Source organism: Procambarus clarkii, chromosome 37 (genome assembly GCF_040958095.1).
Source record: "Procambarus clarkii isolate CNS0578487 chromosome 37, FALCON_Pclarkii_2.0, whole genome shotgun sequence".
Lineage (NCBI taxonomy): Eukaryota > Metazoa > Arthropoda > Malacostraca > Decapoda > Cambaridae > Procambarus > Procambarus clarkii.
Genome location: NC_091186.1, coordinates 18,629,160 through 18,651,349, shown reverse-complemented (window position 1 = coordinate 18,651,349; position 22,190 = coordinate 18,629,160). Strand labels below are relative to the sequence as shown.

The following is a 22,190-nucleotide window of genomic DNA, read 5'->3' as shown; positions in this document are numbered from 1 at the left end:
GATGAACAGTACACGCATCATCATCATTGTTACTGGACAACACCTCCAAGACTGCAAGGTTAAACATATATTGATCAGTGTCAGCATGGAGAAAGGGCAACACTTTAACCTTTTGGTATATGTGAAACAAGCCTGGGAAGTCTTTACATAATTCTGGCTCTTTAGCAAAACATTCTAATAGCTCATATATACAGCAGTTTTTGTTTTTAGAGAGTTGCTTGCACATTCTTTGAAGGCTGTGCAAACACTGTGTACTTGCTCCTTCGTAATTGCACTTTAAATATGTTAGGATCTTCCCCACATCATTAACTGTCAATTGCCTAAGCTTCCTGGTGATGACTTCTACAAGTTCTTGTTCTGGAGTGTGTAAAGACGTTATTACATGAGAAAGATACATGTCAAATAATGACAAAACGATATACTCATCAGAGTCAAGTTTTTCAACCGATCTCAGTTTGGCACATACAGTAGATCTGAGTTTCTTACTTGATGTGTATAGTTCCATGTATGAACAATCTTCTTTGGTGAGCAGTTCATGTATTTTTGGTAGTAGTGACACACACTCGCGCACTGAATACATATTTTTCCCTTCGAATTTACTAAAACTAAGAGCATCCAGATTTCCAGTTTGATTAAAAAGATCAGTGCATGTTTTTTTCAGTTCATTATGATAACAAAAATAAAATTCAATGATTCTCTCATTCACTAGACAGCCATGGCTAAATGGATTCTCAACTTTGATAAATTCAGTCACTTCTGGAAATTTATTTAGCATATAAGTTGAAGACTTGCAAAGTCTGGTTAGAGTTTCAAGATGAGGAAAGACTTCCTTCAACAAATCAACCTTTTCAAGCCACTTCATAAACAGACTGAATGGTGGATAACGAATTGGCAATTCTGATTTTTTAACATTGGACGGAGTCACTATTTTGCCAGGAAAGTTACTAAATGAAATCATCTTTGTTAGGTCAACTTTCCTACTCTGTAGATAATCTGTAAATGCCATTGTTTTACCTGGACAATAAATTTCAGAACAGAAGAAGTGTTCTTCTGGCTCTCCCTTTAAATTCAGCCAACGTAGAATAGCAAAGTTCTTATCCTCAGCAGCAGTTACACTAAAGAATGGGCTCTTAGCCAGAGATTCTAAAAGACTAATTTCTACATTCTCAGCGATTCGCTTAATCATGAATGATGTAAAATATTTCATGTGGAGTGATGTTTGAGGGCCTGGAAAGGTTCCTCCATTATGTTTAATTACAGAGCTTACAAGATCATCAAGTCCATTATAAAAGCTCTCCTTTAATATAGGATATAGAATTTTAAATAAAGTAACTACAATGGTTCTTCTGGATTCAACCATTTTGTGAAAAGGAGCTTCTTGATGGAAGCGCAAATGTCCAGCAACAAAGTGTACATCAGAGGGAGCTTTCAGAGCAAACACTATATGAGAACAAGAATGTGCAGCACCCCATTCACATATTTTGCACAGAAAACTATGATCTGTTTCTCTGAACAGCATCCATGGGAACACCTTGAGCCAAGCATTAATACAGCTTGAAACTTGAGGAAAGCTTGAAACAGGATTATTTTGTGATGCTGAAGTTGAAATTGAACAAGCTGAAGAACGTGACGGGATAATTTCCAATTCTGAATTAGAACTTATTTTTTGGTTTACAGAACTTACGTTTTGTAATGCATGATTAAATATTACATCACTGATTTTATCTGCAGTTTTATTAGACTTTATTTGAAAGCTGCCTCTTTCATTAGAAAGAGGTAGAGTGGTCATATTTTCTGAAAGAATGTCAGGTGAATTATTTTGGGAATTCTGACCATATTGACTCTTATCAGGAATACATAACTGATTTCCACAGCTGGTATCCATACTCTCGCAAACTTTTAATATTTGTAATTCCATACCATCTCCATGCATAATATTCACAGTTGCTGGAGAGTCATCTTTAATATTCTGACACTTTTCAGTTTGATTAATAGATACTTCAGCATTTCCTGTCTGGTTACCATATATATTTTCTTTTTGGTTTGATGAAGAAGCTAGAGAAGTAACTTCAGTTATTATTGGAAGTCCTATTATTCCACTCTGTGAATTAACTAAGTTACAATCTTGAGTTCCATTCACAGCACCAGAGACTGAAGTTTCTGACCAAACATCCTTAATTACAGGTAAGTTATTGTCGAAGGTTTGATCAGTTATGCCCAAGTTGGGTAAACATTCATTCCTTGCAGTTTCATTTCTCATACTGACAACCTCAGTATCACTTATCTTTGCTGGAAGACAATTAAAATAATTAAAATTCATCTGAATATTATTTGATAAATCAACAGACTGGGACTGCAACGATAGTCCTACTGAGATGTCTTCTTGGATAAAATTATTTCTAATTATTTTATCGAAAGTCTTCCCAAGACTTGATCCTAAAACATTTTCTGATGAACAAAATCTCTTGGTTGCAGGTAACAAACTTGTGCTATTTTTGTTTACTTTATCATCATCATTTCCTTTTCTTTTAGTACCTATATTTTTCATAATTGTTATCAAATTCTTTGGTACCACTGATGCACCTCGATTTCCTTCAGTGTCAGATATTCTCAATGCCTCCTGAACCTCCTGAATATGTCTTCCAGACATTATTTAAACAGTTTTTGAGATATTCACAGAATATTTCTGCAATGCTTCCAGCTTAAGTTGCACAATTGGTGAAGTTTGATGACAGTATGCTTGCATATGCTGGTTCGCGTCTTGTGAACGGCTAGCGACACCAGTTATCTTGTCATTTCCTATATTACTCTCAACACTCGTGACTGGTGATGAATGTGACTACACAATACAGTAAGGCTTTGTTTCACACAGTTTGTGAATTATACAATACTGCTATTTATCACAGTGAAGTTTACCTGTGACTGACAGCCATAAGACAAAATTTTGTGGTGTTTTGGAATATTATGACTCAAATTCAAAACTGTTCATGATCATCATAACTCCTGTTCATACTGTTCACGGTTTCCTCATTCTAATGAGTGTTTCTGTTTTAAACAGGTACCAGGCCTATTGGCTAGTGTGTGAGATTTAACCCAAAGGCCAAGATAATGGACTCGTCCTACTTGCTTGATTCCTTTATAATTTGGCTTGCCCAAGAAGTCTTATCTTACTGTGCCAGACAGCATTACAGCACTTCTAGAAGTTCTGAAAAGTATAAATATTCAATAAGCTTCTAATAAAAAAATTCTCGAATTGTATATTTCTACATGTTAAGAAAACCAGTGTTGGGTGTAATAAATGTCTCTTTGGTGGGGTCTGAGGTGGCACCCTGTTGCTAGCCACTTTGGTTAGCTCCTCACCTATCCAGGCCCCTTGCTAGTCAATAAGAGTTTATTGGAGACCGACCAGAGTTCAAAACCTGCTCCCCCCCCCACCACCACCAACTCACTCACAGAGACACAGAGAGCAGGGAATCTGTGATCACCGTCATCATGACAGCAACCCCCAGATTGGTATGGCAAGACAAAGCAGACAACAGCATGGCAGATCAATAAATCAGCATATAATTCACCCTATTTCCATCTGCTCACCACCAGATGGCAGAACCAAAAGCTCATAAATTAGTCAGTGAGCCACCTTAGTCAAGAATCACCCTAAAGGAAATCGTGACTCACCTGGAGGGGTACAAGGGTCCAAGGAGCTACATCGGATTCACCAGAAAGACGTTTCATTACATTTAACACTGACTTTCAGGGAGGGCTCTGAGGTGGCTCCCTGTTGCTACCTTAAACAAAACATAAAAAAGGAACACACCAGGTGAGGAGAGCAGAAAACTACAATCCCTGTAGGTAGGGGAATCAGCAACGGGAACTCTACCCTACACCATGCAAGCCCAGCACAGACCAGGCACATCCACCAGAGAACAACCTGCCAACCCCCCCCCCCCCACCCCCCTGCCCTAAGCTCAAAATATTCAACCAAGATATATTCCTAAAGATGGCAGACAATGTGATGCTTGAGAGGTTGGCTGGCATCAGAACTGGTTTAAAAATTTGTGTAAGCACGCATTTAGAACCTTGTATATCATATATGTCAAACAAATCCTGGAGTATGCAGCTCCATACCTAGTTAAGCATAAAACAAAATTGGAGAAGGTATGCTACCAGACTAGTTCAAGAACTATGAGGTATGAGTTATGAGGAAAGGCTGTGTGAATTGAACCTCACATTGCTGAAAGACAGAAGAGTTAGGGGGGAAGGGGGAAGACATGATTACCACATACAAAATTCTCAGGGAAATTGATAGGGTAAAGACATTATTTAACATGGGTAGTACTAACATGAGAAACACAGGTGGAAATGTGGAGTACCCAAACTATGGAGGTGGACTATGTGGAGTACCCAAATAAGCCACAGAGATATTAACAAAAAAATTCAAGTGTCAGAGTAGTTCATAAATGCAATACATTAAAAAGTGATATGTTGGAGGCATACTGTTTCACACACATACTGTTTCAAATGTAGATATGATAGAGCCCAATGGGTTCAGGAACGTGTACAAATATGCCAAAGCTAGAAAATAGAAGAAAAAAGTGATATGATCACTATGTATAAAAGTTACAAGAATGAATAAAATTGATGAAAAAGAATTCTTGAGACCTGTAACTACAAGAACAAGAGGTCACAGATTTAAGTTAACTAAATGAAGCTGTAAAAAAATATATATATATATATTTGAAAATTCACCATCACAGAGTGGTAGACAGTTGGAACAAATGAGGTGGTGGAGGCCAAAACCATCAGTAGTTTCAAAGCATTTTATAATAGAGTGCTGGGAAGACAGGACACCGTAAGCGTAGCTCTCATCCTGCAGCTACACTTGAGTAATTACACTTAGGTAATAACCAGTTAATTGACAGTTGAAAGGTGTGACCAAAGAGCATAATTTCAACCGAGGGTTGAGTTTTCAAACACACATAATGATCCCCAGAGGAGACTGCAGACTGTGTTAAATTTGATGACACTGCAGATGACCTCAGATAAACAGGCCTTAGAGCAAGGAACCAAGGATACCAGACCAACAGCCAACGTGTTGCCCAGAGCATCCTGAGAAGTGCACAAATAATGGCATGCATCCACAACCAGGCAGACAGAAGACACCCCCAGCAGAACAAAACCAAGACTAGACAATGAAAGGACCCTACCAGAGAGCATGAATCTCCCCAACCCATCAACAAGAAGTCTAAGCCGAATGCTAATATAACAAAAAGAGCTCAAGAGCCCAGCTATTGGAGGAATGAAGGAAGGAGGAATTGAAGATAGGGGGAAGAGACAGAATATCCCGAGGCACTGTTAGGTACCAACCCGTGTATGTGTGTGCGCGCGCGCAAATATAAGTATGTTTAAATCACAAATAAATTAACACATGATAAATAATGTGACACTGTTAAACCCCGAAGGAAAATGAAACAAGAAATTACTTATGCACGGACATAGGTCTTAATAAAAAATCATCAGAAGAATGAACATTACAATTCTGTGGAAGGAGATATATAGGCAGGAAGGATACATGTGAGGTGAAAAAACAATGTTCTTGTAATATTGGTTCATGAACATAAGAACTGAAAACAGGTGAAAGCCTAATAAGCAAGATGTGAGTTCTAGGAAGCAACATCCCTAGTGAGATCACTGTGTATTGTATTAATGTTCTTACTAAAATCATTTTTTTAATTGATCAATTAAATATAGATCCAAATTATACAAACAATTACAGTACTATAATCTTCATACTGTATGGCTTTTATTATAGTGTAGGTTTAGGATTTCTATGCTGGTAAATGTCCCATTGATGGGTGGAAATTGTAGATAATTTTTGCCTTGTATATGTTGTGCTAAGTTTGTGCTCAGTATCATTCCTATCATATGTAGTAATAATATGACTAGATCCAACCTGGAACACTCCCTAAGTGTATGGAAATCCAACATTGCTTATAGTGACTCAAATAATATTCCTACTTATTGACCTAGTACCCCCTATTACCTAGTTTCTGTTGGACCCATATTTAATTTCAAAGATCTCATTCAATGGTGTTGGTAAAGACACGTTCAACATATATTTTTGTAAACTTTAAGGCTATGAGAATAAATTCAGTTCTTATCTTTATACTATTATTTAAAACCTTGTTCTGTGTAACTTAATGAAATTGTCCTTAACAGTGAGCCACAGAAACCATGAGCAGTTTTAGTGGGGATATCCATTGGACCACTGAACCAGCAAGGGTTTTCCAGGGTCCGCAGGGAATGACCCTGCAGGAAGTTCAGGCACTGGGAATGCTAGTGCCTGATTAGGAAACACATCTCCCATGTTATCAAAAAGGGAAGTCTCTTTTGTGTTGAAAAATGAAGGGAATAGTATCAAGCAGACATTTGAACAGGTATAAGTAAGCCAAACCAGCTCACCAGAGGGTGAGAAGGCTGACCTCGACATACCGGGGTTAGGTCGCACAAACCCCAGTAAAGAAAACAGACAGGGAAAGGGCAGCACTAGGGAATACACAGCGAAGAAAACCCTGTGCACATGCAGCCCCAAGCACCCTATACTCCTAGCTCACACACAGTACAAGTGTGCTTTGGAACAGCCACAAAGGCAAAAAGCCACTACTTAGCTGAAGCAAGAAACAAGAGTGGACAGCCAGGGCACTTACTACCATTAGCAAGAACTGAGGGTGGAGCAGCTGGCTGACATGGTTTACCTTTGTCCTGCCCCAAACGAGGGAGCGAGATGAAGCGATTGCAGTACTTTCATGACTTTTCGACTGTTTCTTTACATGGAGTTCTTTTGGTAATTCTGAGGCATCAATATTTCCTCATAACTAGCAGTGGTCTGTTTTGTTTAGCTGACTTTGTGGAGGCAGACAAGATTCAAGCTCACTGATAATTTGATCGTAATGCCACTGCTCTCTGTTTCTTGTCAGAGGACCAGATTTTGACTGATGGCCCCTGGTAGGCCTAAAAGAATTGACTGATGGCACCTAGTTTAGCACTTTATCAGCATTGTAGCTTCAGGGAGCCACATGGGGCTCTTCTAAGAAAAAATAGGAAGTGTAAATGTGAAAATCCAAAGCAGCACAATTATCAATTGATGGCACTTACCAAACTGGGTAATTTATAATTCTGTTGCCAGCACTTACTAGGCCCAAGGGCCTGTTTTGAAGGTCAAGAGCCAAGTTGAATATTACATGATTAGCAAATGGTTTTTTAAGCACATGAACTTGGTCACTATGTCCTAGGGTATATTTTTGTGAATAGATGGTGATCTCTTAGTGCAACCAAAGGGTTAAGAGATGATGTTTTTAAACATAGCTGGTATCCGGCTGATATTTGCTTTAGTGTTGTTGACAAAAGCTTTCTTTATTGGAAGTACATTTGACTAAATTCTAAGTGTCAGAAAACAAACATAAAATAGAACTAAGATCAGACCCAAGAGAGATGGCCTACAAAGAGAGAGGTCCAGTTAGGGTTACAAGAAAAGGAATATGATTGAAGAGTAAGGGACGCCTTATATTTAGAAGAAAGCACAAAGTATATAACTTTCCACTTGAAAAGAATACGAGGAGAGATTAAAAGGTAGGATATAAGGATGGAGTGAAGAAACAGTGCACATGGTTCTTTCTAATGTTAAACACTGAAATTAGGAAGAACTTTTTCTGTGTCATAATAGTTAATGAATGGAATGCATTAGGAAATGATGTGGTGGAGGAAGACCCCATACACAATTTCAAATGTAGATATGACAGAGCTCAATAACCTCATGAATTGGTACACCAGCAGATTGATAGTTGAGAGGAGGGACCAAAAGCCGAAGCTCAACCCCCACAAGCACTGTACTGAATTACTGTTTAGATAGTATTTTTTGTAATTATTTGTACCAGTGTACATATTGGTACATAGGCATAATGGACAATTAAACAGTAGAATTTGGTATTACAAATATTCACTATATAAAAAAAGCTAAAAACCAAACTTAAGAAATTCCTAAGCCTAGAATAGCACATACATGTAATATTTTGGCCCTCAGATAAGAGTGTATTAGGCCCAGGAAGGTTAGATTAAGTTTTATAATCATACATTGCATCAGTACAAAACTTTTTCCAGTTTGTCCAAATTCAATAGTATCGATTTCTACTTTCTAATTGTCTTTCATGGCAATGTATGTACGATGGTGCTGATCATTACTATAAGGGAATTACAAGAAGCGAGGCTGTTACTGAACCGAACAGTTGGACAAAAGTTCAAAGTGGAGTTATCAGCATAAGAATATATAGCATAAGATATAATAAGATCTGAAAAGATCAAGGAAAATGTTTCAGAAAATAGACAACATAAGACAACCTTATGGAACACCCCAGTTTAAGGAGGGAGAGGGCCCTCAATGTCAGAGCCCATCATTGAGGGTTAAAGTGAGCCCTCGATGACAGCAGGGGACAGTTCTACCAGCGAAAGTTACAAACGAGCCTAAAATAAGATCACTTTAGAAAACCCAAGCACGGCAGTTTGGAAAGCACAGATTCAAGTCATACAATAACAAAAGCATTAGGAAAATCCATAACAATGTATTATTGCATGATAAAATTATTTTTAAATTACTATCACTGCTAAATTAATAAGGACCTATTAACAAATGCACCACAACGTTTAAATGTTTATTTGATATTCTGTAACAAAAGATTACCTTTTTACAAAATACTTTATAAATCTCACAGCAATATATTATACCAGTTGATTATATCAGTTAATTTATATAATTTAAAAGCATTAATCAACTGAAATGCATAATGCATATTAAAACCATTTGTCCATGAACCCACATTAATAAACTAAAAATGTAGCATTTTCCATTTATATGCCCAAATATCCAAAAGTTTACCAATATCTATATCTTCAATTGGAGGACCTTCCAATATAATCAGCGAGAGCAAAGGTATATAATGCTTTTCAACTTTGTTACTGGACAGCATCTCTAAGACTGCAAGGTTAAACATATATTGGCCAGTGTCAGCTTGGAAGAAGGGCAACACCTTAATCTTCTGATAAAAGGAAAAGAGCTCTGGGAATGCTTTACACAATTCTTGTTTTGTAGCAAAACATTCTAAGAGCTCAAATACACTGCAGTCTTCACTTTTAGAAAGTATTATACAAAGTCTTAGAAGAGTTTGCAAACACTGTTCGCTTCCTCCTTCAAAACTGGAGTTTAAATATCCAGTGATCTTTTCTACATCATTAACTGTCACATGCCTTAACTTCTTGGCGAAGATATCGGCAAGTTTTTGTTCTGGAGTGAGTAAAGAAATTATCACATGAGAAAGATACAAGTCAAATAATGACAAAACTGCATACACATCAGCTTCCAAATTTTCTCGAACTTTCATTTTGGAACACACTGAAGATCTGAATTCATTAATCATTGTATACAAGTTCACATATGAGCAGTCTTTTTTAGCAAGCAGGTTATGCAGCGTATGAAGTAGTGACACGCAACCCTGAACCGAAGTACTGTTTTTTAATTCCCATTTGCTAAAATTAAGAGCATCCACATTTCCAGTTTCATTATGTATTTTAACACACACACTTTTAATTTCATTAATAGCACCAAAAAAGAATTTCATGATTTTCTCATTCACTAAACAGCCATAGCTGACTGGTTTCTTAATTTGAACTACTTCAGCTACTTCAGGAAACCTAGCAAGATCTGGATGTATCCTACAAAGTCTAGCAAACATCTCAAGGTGATAAAAGATATCTTTCAACAAACATGTCTTTTGGAGCCACTTCATCAGCATATTAAGTGGTGGATAACGAATTGCCAATTGTGATATCTGTGCACAAGATGGAGTCACCTTTTTGTTGGGGAAGTGACTAAATGATATCAGCTTAGTCATATCAACTTCCCTTTTCTGCAGATAGACTCTAATTGACATATCTTCTTTTGGATGACAAATTTTGGAACAGAAGAAGTGCTCTTCTGGTTCTCCCTTTTGATTTAGCCAACGAAGAATGGCAAACTCCTTATCTGCAGCTGAAGTTATACTGAAGAACGGACTCTTAGCAAGAGATGCCAAGAGATCCATTTCTATGTATTCAGCAATGCGCATAATCATGAAGTAAGTGAAATATCCCCTTTGTGGTGGATCTTCAGGGCCTGGAAAACTTCCCCCATTATGGATAACTGCATACTTTACGAGATCTTGCAGTCCCTTATACAAACTATGCCTAATAAAAGGATAAATACTTTTGAAAAGAGTAATGACAAGTGATATCCTGTGCTCAGTGGTTTTATGAAAATGAGTTTCTTGGTGAGTGCGCAGGTATCCAGCAACAAAAAGGACATCTGAAGAATCTTTCATAGTATATACCATGCTCTGTGTATGACATTCAGAAGTATTTGCACCCCATTTGCATGTTTTGCAAAAAAAGCCATGATCCGTTTCTCTGTACAGCATCCATGGGAACACTTTGTGCCAAGCCTCAATACAGCTTGAAACTTGAGGAAAGCTTGAAATAGATTTATTTATTGAAGTCGAAACTGAGCAAGCAGAGATACCAGATTTTGAATTAGAACTCATTTCTTGGTTTACAGTACTTAAATTTTGTGATGCATGACCAGAAATTACATCAGTTATTTTAGTTGCAGCTTTATTAGATATGTCATTAGAAAGAGCAACAGTGGTCACCGTTTCAGAAATGTCAGGTGAATTCTTTTGGGAATGACGACCATACTGTCTCTTGTCTGAAGTGCGTAACTGATCTCTCCAAATGGTATTTATATTCTGGCTATCTTTAATTATTTGAAATTCTCTGCCATCTTCAGTCAATGATGTATTGAAGCCCCCAAGTTCATTTGGGTTTTGCCTATTTCCATAGATAACATTCATACCTGCTGAGGAGTCATTTTCAGTATTCTGACACTTTTCAATTTGATTAATAGATACCTGAGCATTTCCTGTTTGGTTACCATATACATTTTCCTCTTGGTTTGATGAAGCTAGAGAAGTAACTTCAGTTATTATTGGAAGTCCCATTATTCCACTCTGTGAATTAACTAAGTTACAATGATGAGTTCCATTCACAGCACCAGAGACTGAATTTTGTGACCAAACATCCTTAATTACAGGTAAATTATTGTCAAAGGTTTGATCAGTTATGCCCAAGTTGGGTAAACATTCATTCCTTGCAGTTTCATTTCTCATACTGACAACCTCAGTATCACTTATCTTTGCTGGAGTATGTGAATAATTAGATTTCAACTGAAATGCAGAATTACTATGACATTTGGCATGCTGAACATTATTTGATAAAACAACAGACTGGCCCTGCAACGATGCTCCTACTAAGATGTCTTTTTGGATCAAATGCTTTCTAATTTCATTATTGGAAGCCTTTGCAAGACTTGATTCAAAAGCAGTTTTTGATGAACAAAATCTCTTGATTGCAGGTAACAAACTTGTGCTACTTTTGATAACTTTATTATCATCATTTCTTTTTCTTTTGGTACCCATATGTGCTGTAATTGTTATAGTATTCTGTGATACCACTGACGCACCTTGATTTCCTCCATTGTCTGAAGTGATGAATGTTTTCTCCCCCTGAATGTCACTTGAAGAGGTGGCTTTTGACAAAAGTTGCACAACTGGTAAAGCTTCAACAGAAGGTGTTTGTTTATGCTGGTTCCCATCACCAGGACTACTAGTAACATTAACTTTATTGTTATTTATTGGAGTGTTCACATGCACAATGGGAGAATCATCACATAATAGAATAGGGCATTGCTGTACACTGTCTTTGTTCTGAGCTAAGTCAGACTCTTGTCTTTCATCACTTATAGACTCACACTCTGAGCGAACAGCTGATAATTGTTTAAGCCTATGACTTGTGTTGACACGGTTCTTTGTTTTCTTCCTCCCTTTTAACTTTCTGATACTAGTGCAGTCACTTGACCTATCGGCTAATGCGGGAGTTTTGCCCACAACATCACCAAAGTTATAAATTCTGCCATCTTGCCCGATTCCTTTATAATTTGACTTGTTGCAGGGCTCTAGCCTTCCTGCACCAGAGAGCAGTGCTTCCAGAAAATCTGAAAAAATTTAAGCTTTAATTACTTCAATTAAAACACATGGTTCTATATTTGTGTATTTTTATTTGCTAAGTAATTATCAAAAGAAAGCACCAAGCTTGGGAAACTATGTAGCACCATCAAAGTCGTAGGATAATCAAAAGACGCTAAATATCTCTAAGAATGCCAATACGAGAACAAAAGCGTATAAGGTGAGTGATATCAAAGGTATCAGATTCACCACGGATTTTATCAAGGGACATGTGACTCAGGGACAGGCAAGACACACTCATGTCCTAAAAATAAGTAACTTTGCCAGAGCCATTTTTCACCATCGGTTACTGTGGTAGGAGGAAGGCTAAGGGGACCGGCTACCCTCAATCACTGCACTGCACCATCCGACATAACACAGGGTATGGCGGTCAGCTACCCGACATGTGAGCGATGATAGGATATCTTAAGATTTCAAAACATGCACATGGTAGGTTGATTACGAGATGAAGGCCTCCAGTGATGAGGTTACGAGATGAGGTCTCCAGTGAGCGGCAGCCATCTTGAAAAAAAAATCCCAGCATGCCCCAGGGCTGTGGGTAGGCTCAGTTCTGATCGAGCAACCATGTCCTGTACAGGATGAGTGCCATGCGTGCTGCAGCCTCACAGGTCATCGCACCATGCCAGTATTATCACCACCACCTGTGTCATCTCCCATTGTTGACCAAGATGAATAATTTTCTGGGTTCAGTGACGCTTCTGATACCAGTAGCACAGATAAACCGAGTGTTAGCGGCTTCCGTGGTGGTGTTACTAGGCGGAGATTTGGCGGCCACCATGTCTCCCCCCATGGCAACATTGTTGCCTCTACATCTACTTTCCCCTGGTTGCCCTACTAGTATATAAAGTAGAAGAGCTTCATCTCCTGGCCAACTGAGATTTAGTGCAAGAAAACGGACCCGTAGTAATGATGCCCATGGGAATGGCCACCATGGTGGTGTGCCAGTACAGTACAAGGAGCATGGGTGAATTTGTGTGGGAGGACTGTGATAATTTTGTACCATACAAGCCTCAATTTGATGATATGTTGGAACAAAGACTGTGCTGTTCGAACCCGTGCTCAACGAATACATGTCATGAGACAGGTTCTTGATGCTACTACTACAGTACCTACATTACACAGAGAAATCACAATAGCGTGATGCATCAAATGAACAAATCCACAAGGGCCGTGATGAGGATTCGAACCTATGTCCGAGAGCATCTCAGCATGGAGATGGTTAAAAGAATTGCAACCAGAAGTTCTACTGAACTTACTGCAGCCTCTCCGAGACTGCAGTAAGTCTCGGAGAGGCTGCAGCCTCTCCGAGACACAAACCAGGGTTTTACACAATTCTCCCATGCACTCGAGCTATGTCAATAGGCCATTCTCTACCTCTTCAGCCTTACTTCATTACACACAGAGATCAATAGCAATTTGTGATTTGTGTCTCGGAGAGGCTGCAGGAGCCAAGTAAGTTCAGTAGAACTTCTGGTTGCAATTCTTTTAACCATGTCGTAGCTCAGTCTATAAAGGCAGCGTCTGGGATGCTCTCGGACGTAGGTTCGAATCCTCGTCATGGCCCTTGTTGATTTGTTCATTTTACAGTACCTACACTTTGAAAATCTTCAAAATGTTGATCGAAATGATCGACTCTGGAAAGTGCAAAAAGTGTTTGGTGATATTAAAGGGAAATTTTGTGATTACAGTAGCTGCTCGACTTACGACTGCCCCTACTTATGACTTTTTCGAGTTACAACCATTTCATTGAAAAATACAACTTGACTTACGACCTTTGCCTCGACTTGCAACTTTGTTGATACACGTATGGGTTGACCAAGCATGTGGTTCCTGGTGGTATGGGCGACCCCGCCTCAGTTTATCAGAGCCGTCCGTTTAGTGACGTTCGCGGTTGTAAAGAATTTCATTGTTTTTGTGCTTTTTTGTTTTTGAACACTAAGTAATTATTATATATCATGCCATGGGTCCAAAGAAAGTTAGTGGTAAGGTTCATCCTAAGAAAACACATGTGAGGAAGACCATAGAGGAAAAACAAGAGATCATTCGTAAACATGTAGATGGTGTGCGGGTTGTTATCTAGCTAGGCAGTACAACAAATCTATATCAACGATATTCACCGTACTTACTAAGAAAAAAAATTATGAGTGCTAAAGTGGCAATAGGTGTATCAATATTCACCAAACATAGAACACAAACACTTGAGGATGTTGAGTAGTTATTATTAATTTGAATTCACATTTATCACAGTTAGTGGGTGATAACATTTCAGAGGCCATCATTTGTGAAAAAGCAAGGCCATTGCATGAAGATCTTATAAAGAAAACCCCTGGAACGAGTGATGCAGATACGAAAGAGTTTAAGAGGCCTGGTGACTAAGAAGTATTTTTCCAAATATGAAATATAGTGAAAAAATTTTAAACAAATCTCCAGCTATTTAGCATCTCCAGCACCATGGTCGTAAAATTTTCATCCCAATGTTATGAAATGGATTTTTTTTTACAATTTTTTTGTAAATAAATCTGTGCAAGACAGGAGGGAGGGGGGGGGGGGGGCAACCGGTACTGATAATAATGATAATACCTATGTACTGGAAATGAGGGATAAAAAGATGCAAGCACCTGTCCGACGCACAAAGAAGAATAGTAGTAGCAAGGAGTATGTATCATATGAATGATATATACAGTACTCCTCACTACTCCTTCATATGATATATACTACTACTCTTTACTAGTAGCAGCAGTATCCTCCCCCACGATAACAGCCTGATGGTTAAATGCAACCTCAGAATACTGAGAAAAAAAAAATTGTACCACTTATGGGCTATTCATGCCCGTGCCACCTCTTGGGTGGCTTAATCTTTATCAATCAATCTAGTAGTAGTATATATATCATATGAATACATTGCCCATTGGCAATATTTCTTATGTCCCTTTGTATGAAAAACTGACAACCACTTTTATTCTCCTCTCTCCTTTGTTTGTATGTGGATTGTGTTGTGACTTCTATATCTGGGAGAATGCATATTTGGAACTAAGCATGTAAAGTTGGAACGAAATTGGTCAATATGTTAATCAGCCACAGATGGCAGAAGTTGTGACATTTTTTTTGGGGTGGGGGTGGGGGGTGGGGGAAGCAATTTATTTACAAATTTCAAACTCTATTCTCTTTGTCTCTTGAGGCTGTATTGATGAATGAGGACCTTATCACCTATATATGGGCAATAAGGTTACTGCAATATATATATATTTGCTATCGCTATATTTTTTTTTTTGGGGGGGGGGGGGGGGTTATTTTTTCTTGACTACATTTCAAAACATATTGACCAACTTTCACATATTTGAGTACGAATGCCAAGCAATGTTTATTAAAACATACAAGAAAATTCATTAATCAGAACTACCATATTCATTGTCGATAACTTAAACTTCAATTATATCTAAAAAAAAAGTAATTTCAACTTTGAGAGCTTCAAAAATTCAGTTTCTGACCGATTCTCACCATTTTTACATATGTGCAAAGTTCTTAGTTCTAAGGATCGTTTACTCATAAAGTCATAACGTTTGGAGTTATACATTTATTGCGTCTTACAGTGTATTTGGATGGCCAAACTGAAAAAAATAAACTGAGAATATTTTTTCTTTTAGGAACGTGAACCTTACCTGTATATGCCATTCTTAGACCATAATGAATAAAATACCAGTTGGGGGACATTTTAATATATTTAAACCTAATTTGAAATTGTGAATTTTGTTTTTTCTGTTTTAACTTTTTTTCTGTTCATGGTGTGATGTTGATCCATTAAAAAAAAGTTGGAGTGTTTGTCATGATGATATTCACAAAAACATTGAGTGTGTTTGAGGAAGTTTCGGTACACAGCCACTGGGCTCCTTAAGGCAAGCAGGGAATGGTTTGAGAAATTTAGAAAAAGACATGGCTTTCACAGTGTTGTGAGAGTTGAGAGTATTGTGTGTTGTGAGTTGGTAGAGGAACATAGCAAAGAACTCCTAGCCCTTCACAAGGAGCAGCAACAAGAGACAGGAAATTTCTTCAGGGAAGGAGGAGGCAGTACAGAATGTCCCTTCCTCAACAATTAAGAAGTGGTGTGCAGTATGGGAAGAAATGCAAAGTTTTGTTGAAACGACTCACCCAAATGCCTCACTACATCAAGTCGGGAGACATCTCCCGTCACGCAGGGTGCAGTCGCACCTCCATAGATCTCCAGTATCATCTATTGATACTGGTAATGGCTCAAAAGGGCCACCACTTACGGGCTATTCATGCCCGTGCCACCTTTTGGGTGGCTTAATCTTCATCATCATCTACATCAAGTGTTCAGATGTAGGGGAAAACAAGTCTCTATGGAAAGGTTCTTAGTGAGAAAAACAAGCAGTGAGCCACAACCAGGTCTCAGTGGTATACAGGCAAAACATACGAGAGAGTGTACCTAGGAGAAGTCATTACTGCCTAATGTTATAATGGAAGGGGACTCTCCTTTCAAACAGTAACACCTCTCCTCCTACCCCCCCTCCTCACCGTCTTCCATACGCCAACAAGAGTCCTCAATAAAGGTAAGATATACATACTGTATTGTAGCTAGTATAAAAAATGCTATTCGGTATAAAATGTATTTTTAAGTTAATATTTTTGGGAGTATGGAACGGATTAATTCAGTTTACATTATTTCTCAAGTCGATTGTGATGAGGAGGTAGGGACAGGCAATAAATAGGCAAGAGAGCTGAGGAGGAAAGTAAGGTGTAGGGGATAGTAGTAATAATGAGAACTGCAGAAGGCCTATTGGCCCATACGAGGCAGCTCCTATTATAACCACCGAAGGAGATAGTAATAGGAATAAGAAGAGGATAGCAAGGGAGCGTAGGAGAAGACAATGAACAGAAAAAGGGAGAAAAGAGAAAGAAAAGGAAAGAGAAAGAAAGATAAATGGAAGGGGGAAAGCTTATGTTAAGTCACGTTTGTTAGAAAGATTAGAGCATTTGAGTATATACTGTGAAAGGGAAGAGTCCACAGCAACAAAGCCAGGACTCAAGTTAATGTTGGGTACATTGTTTATAAGAGCCGATTCTACAAGACGGCGTCTGTGTAGAGTAGATGCAGGAAAGATTATTTTGGAGGAAGACCAATCAATGGGATGATTAGAATTCCTCACATGGCAGAAGAGAGCATTGTTAGTGTCTGCAGACTTAACACTTCTCTTGTGTTCTTTAAGTCTGTCATTCAGTGTACGGCCAGTTTCGCCAAAGTATTGGAGAGGACAAGATGAACAGGAAATAGAGTAGACACCAGCAGCATTAGAAGCAGGAGGAGCAGTGCGAACTAGATTGCTTTGAAGTGTGTTAGTTTGTCGAAAGGCGAGTTTAATGTCAAGAGGACGAAAGGTATTGGTAAAAGTTTTGAGTTCAGATATGAAGGGAAGGCATAGTACAGTGCTACTAGTTTTGGAAGCAGGTTTAGGATGATAGAAATTTCGTTTAGCTTGAGAGTAGGCACAGTTGATGAAATGCAAAGGATAACCAAGGCGAGAGAATGATTTGTAGATAAAGGCAATTTCAGAATCAAGAAACTGAGGGTTGCTGATGCGTAGAGCGCGGAGGAAGAGAGAGACGAGGACACTTTTCTTAACAGAAGGAGGATGGTAGGAAAAGAAGTGAATGTACATGCCACTATGCATGGGTTTACGGTAGACAGAGAAAGAGAACCCAGAAACAGAGCTGTGAACATGAACATCAAGAAAAGGAAGGAGGGAATTAGATTCCCACTCAACTTTGAAATGGATAGAAGGAGTCAGATTGTTAAGAGAGGATAGGAAAGGCTGGAAAAGATTAAGGTCATGGGGCCATAAAGCAAAAATGTCATCAACATTTTCCTGGCCATACTCATTGAGTATGGCCAGGAAGACAGTGTAAGGACAGTTGTTCATGTTCCAACAAGGACACCTACAGGAACTAAAGCCAAAGGTGCATTGTTTGCAAGCACACAGAACAAAGAAACAGGAAGCGAAAATCTGTGTGTACCTGCTACAGCGAGTGCAAAGTCGCGCTGCGTATCATGGACGGCTTCTTTGATTATCACGATTCCAAAGTACTGAGCGTGTGTAATACAGTGTGTTACTGTATAAATAATGTGTGAGTGTAGATATTGTAAATAAAACAAATACTGGATAAGTAATATTGAGACAATAAACAATTTTTGTGGACATATTAGTAGTACATGTATCACAGTTCCTTGGAATATTATGAACGTTCTACTATATACATATTGTAAAGGACACAAATGTGCATCAGATACGATAAAAAAAAGTAATTAGAAAGCATTTAACCACTGTGCTGCGCCAACCGAGAAATCTCGTTCTGAGAGTTGTACTATTTTTTTTTAATTTGGCTATACAGTATTTTAATGTTTACATCATTATTTGTGTTTTGAAATGAAAATGGTTGAGTTTGGAAACATTTTGACATTAACTTTACCTGAATATTTATAAAAACAACAAAAATATGTCCTTAACAATTGCACCATTAAGTTTTTGCCAAAAACAGGTGTGCAGTGCAGGGGTTAAAATGCATTGAAAAAATAAATGAAAATATATTTGTGACAACTTGCGAATCTTGAATTGCCAGCATGACCGCCTCTGGAAGCTTCCTGCACGGGCACATACATCTCAATGATATGACATCGTATCTTCTCCACGTTGCCACAGCCAAATTAAGCAGTTTTATATATTTGTTTTTTTACGAATATATGTTAAAGGAAGGAACTTTAACAATTTAAAAAGAAAAACATTGGGGGGGGGGGGGCACTATTTTCCACGCCCCACCAGAATGTCGCAATAAAAGCCGCACAGCATGAAGGTTAAGACAGTAACAACCCTGCTCCTGTGCCAGGTAAGTCTACTACTGGCTCGCCATAGCCCGTGCTACTTGGAACTTTTCATTCACAGTAGCTGAATCTTAAACAAGGTTAAGAGCATGCAGTTTGTTATCATTAACAGAAGCCCAATGACCCTTCCAACAGGCATGAATTGAGGAATGAATGACTGGATAGAAATAGGAATAGAGAACACCTTTTCGAGTAATAGGACAAGTGCGGATAGCCTCCTCAGCGGCAGTGTCCACACGCTCATTTAAGTAATACCAATATGGCTGGGAACCCAGCAAAACTCAACCTACTTAAATCTGCAAGAGATGAGAAACAGCCGATATTGGATTTCTCCTATTACATGATGTGTAAGGTTAACTGATTCCAAAGTCATGAGAGCACTACAAGAGTCACCCACTATGACAAAGGAGCATTTTATTTGCTAAAAAATCTTTAATAGTCCTCATAAAACTTAAGGGGACAAAATACTTATGATACAGCTTAAGTTTAAATTCAGGCCCCCGCAAACTGGCAAAGCGTTTGGGCATTCCTTTATACAGTATTCTCTACAATTTATTTTCCAGTTAAATTATGTGAGCCAGATACAGTACAAAAAAACTGTCAGTATGAATGAACAAAGGCAATACAATACTGCACTACATAAAATAGTTTAAACTTTTTTGAATGAACCAAATACGATAAAGACAAACTGCGTAACAGATATCATTCAGTCCGTCAAACCTGTGGCAATTTTTCTTGGCAGTATTTTGTTCAGATTCAGATAGTGGTAAGATATATAGAGAAAATTGTTTAATTGGCATCATATGCCGAGTACTGTTGCCTCGTATTATGCAAAACTGGTTGAGCCACTGCAGTGTGTGTTCAGGGTCAATTCTGACTTGGTTCCATTTTCCAGTCTGTCTTGTGCCTTGTTTTACCTTCAGTCTGCTCATGAGCCGCCTGAAGCCTGCTTGGTCTCTGAGCCATGTTTCTTCTCTGTTTATGGTGTCCCCTTCAGTCCATAATTTTTTCTTAAAACTTTGTTTTCTATTTGTCTTGGGAATTTTTGTTCTTTTGCCCTGTTGGGCTTTTTGTTTGCTTGCAGCCGGCTCCATCTTTTCTGGTGGAGAATGAATGAATGGCTCCTGGAAGGGTCTATTGGTCATTGATGCCCGGTTGGTTCAGGCTGGGGTGCAATATGTGCTTTGTCTGGTAGCGGCTCTCGGTTACTACCTTCGTGCCACGGACTCTGCCTTAGTGGATGCATTGTGGGCAGACCCCCCGTTTCCTTGGTCCAGTTCCAAGAGTTACTTGTCTAAGGTCATCCGCAGTGTTCCTCAGCCTAGCCAGCCTGTGGTGTAACCTCGCACCCATAATCTTAGGGTGTGTATGTCGCTCTGTCGGCAGTGTTTGCAAACCTGGGCTATTATATGAGTGTGAACAGGGAGGGGAAATCCGAACAAGGTTTTGGTCACCTGGAATTTTGTTAATGTTCCTGTGCCTACAATTGGTAATCACATTTCAGCATGCATATCATATTACATTACATTTAACAAATACATAAAAATTCTCAAATTTACTTACTTGGTTGAGTTGTGCAAGCTTTGAGCTGTTCTTCATGACCTTTAATGGCATTTTTCATGTAAGTCTCCCATATACATTTCTTTGCCAAGTTCAGTGCAATACACAACTGGGCATTATCTGAATAAAAAATAGCAATTAAATCAAACAAGTCAGTACAATTAATAACATTTTTAAATTCTTTATTTCAATTACTAAAAGTTCATAAGAATGAAACAAGCACACATTAAATTACACGAGCACCTCAAAGTTGTGTAAAACAGGTTTAACATCCTCAAAATAACTTCAAAACAAAAAAAAATATAATTATGGGCCCAAATCACATTCATTCTTATGGATTACATTCAAAACTACCAATTTTTATGGAACTTTATTAAGAACATACGAACAAACGTAACTGCAGAAGGCCTATTGGCCCATACGAGGCAGCTCCTATCTATAACCACCCAATCCCACTCATATACTTGTCCAACCCGCGCTTGAAACAATCGAGGGACCCCACCTCCACCACGTTACGCAGCAATTGGTTTCACAAATCAACAACCCTGTTACTGAACCAGTATTTACCCAAGTCTTTCCTAAATCTAAACTTATCCAATTTATACCCATTGTTTCGTGTTCTGTCATGTGTTGATATTTTTAATACCCTATTAATATCCCCCTGTTATGTCCATTCATCCACTTGTAAACCTCTATCATGTCACCCCTAACTCTTCGCCTTTCCAGTGAATGCAACTTAAGCTTTGTTAACCTTTCTTCATGTGAAAGATTTCTAATTTGGGGAATTAACTTAGTCATCCTACGTTGACTAAGTGATACGTTCAAGTGAATTTATATCCATTCTATAATACGGCGACCAAAACTGAACTGCATAATCTAAATGGGGCCTAACGAGAGCAAGATATAGCTTAAGAACCACACCAGGTGTCTTGTTACTAACGCTTCGATTAATAAATCCCAGTGTCCTATTCGCCTTATTACGAACATTCATGCATTGATCCTTTTGTTTTAAATTCTTACTAATCATAACTCCCAGATCCCTTTCGCAATCTCAACACCATCTAGCTCGTATCTTGTAACTCTATCAGCATTACCTAGCCTCAGAACTTTACATTTATCAGCATTAAACTGCATTTGCCAATCCCTTGACCATTTCAAAACCTTATCTAGATCAACTTGGAAGTGATAGTAAGTCCTCCTCCGAATTAATTTCCCTGCCGATTTTCGTATCATCGGCAAATTTGCTACTCAAACCTGAATCTAAATCATTTATATATATTATAAACAACAGGGGGCCCAGGACAGAGCCCTGAGGTACTCCACTAACAACATTATCCCACTCTGACTTAACCCCATTTATACTAACTCTCTGTTTCCTTTGGAATAGCCATGCCCTAATCCAAGTCAATATAGCACCCCCCAATACCTTGAGCTTCTATTTTTTTAATTAGTCTTTCATGTGGCACTGTATCAAAAGCTTTGCTAAAGTCAAGGTACACAACATCACAATCCTTACCACTATCAACTGCCTCAACTATGCTGGAATAAAAAGTTAGCAAATTTGTTAAACATGAACG

At 38.4% G+C, this 22,190-nt stretch overlaps 1 protein-coding gene across 2 annotated transcripts in view; it reads right to left on the bottom strand.

Annotated features, from left to right (window-relative positions):
- Nucleotides 1–8,689: 8,689 nt before the first annotated feature.
- LOC138372051 (uncharacterized) overlaps nt 8,690–22,190 on the bottom strand; it is a 38,926-nt gene continuing 25,425 nt past the window's right edge. For both annotated transcript variants that reach the window (XM_069337188.1, XM_069337189.1), the window contains 2 exons: nt 20,617–20,733; nt 8,690–12,130 (listed from right to left, as the gene is read on the bottom strand). In XM_069337188.1, the coding sequence (XP_069193289.1) occupies nt 8,877–12,130; nt 20,617–20,733 (3,371 nt within the window). In that variant the 3' untranslated portion in view covers nt 8,690–8,876. The remainder of the gene's footprint in view (nt 12,131–20,616; nt 20,734–22,190) is intronic.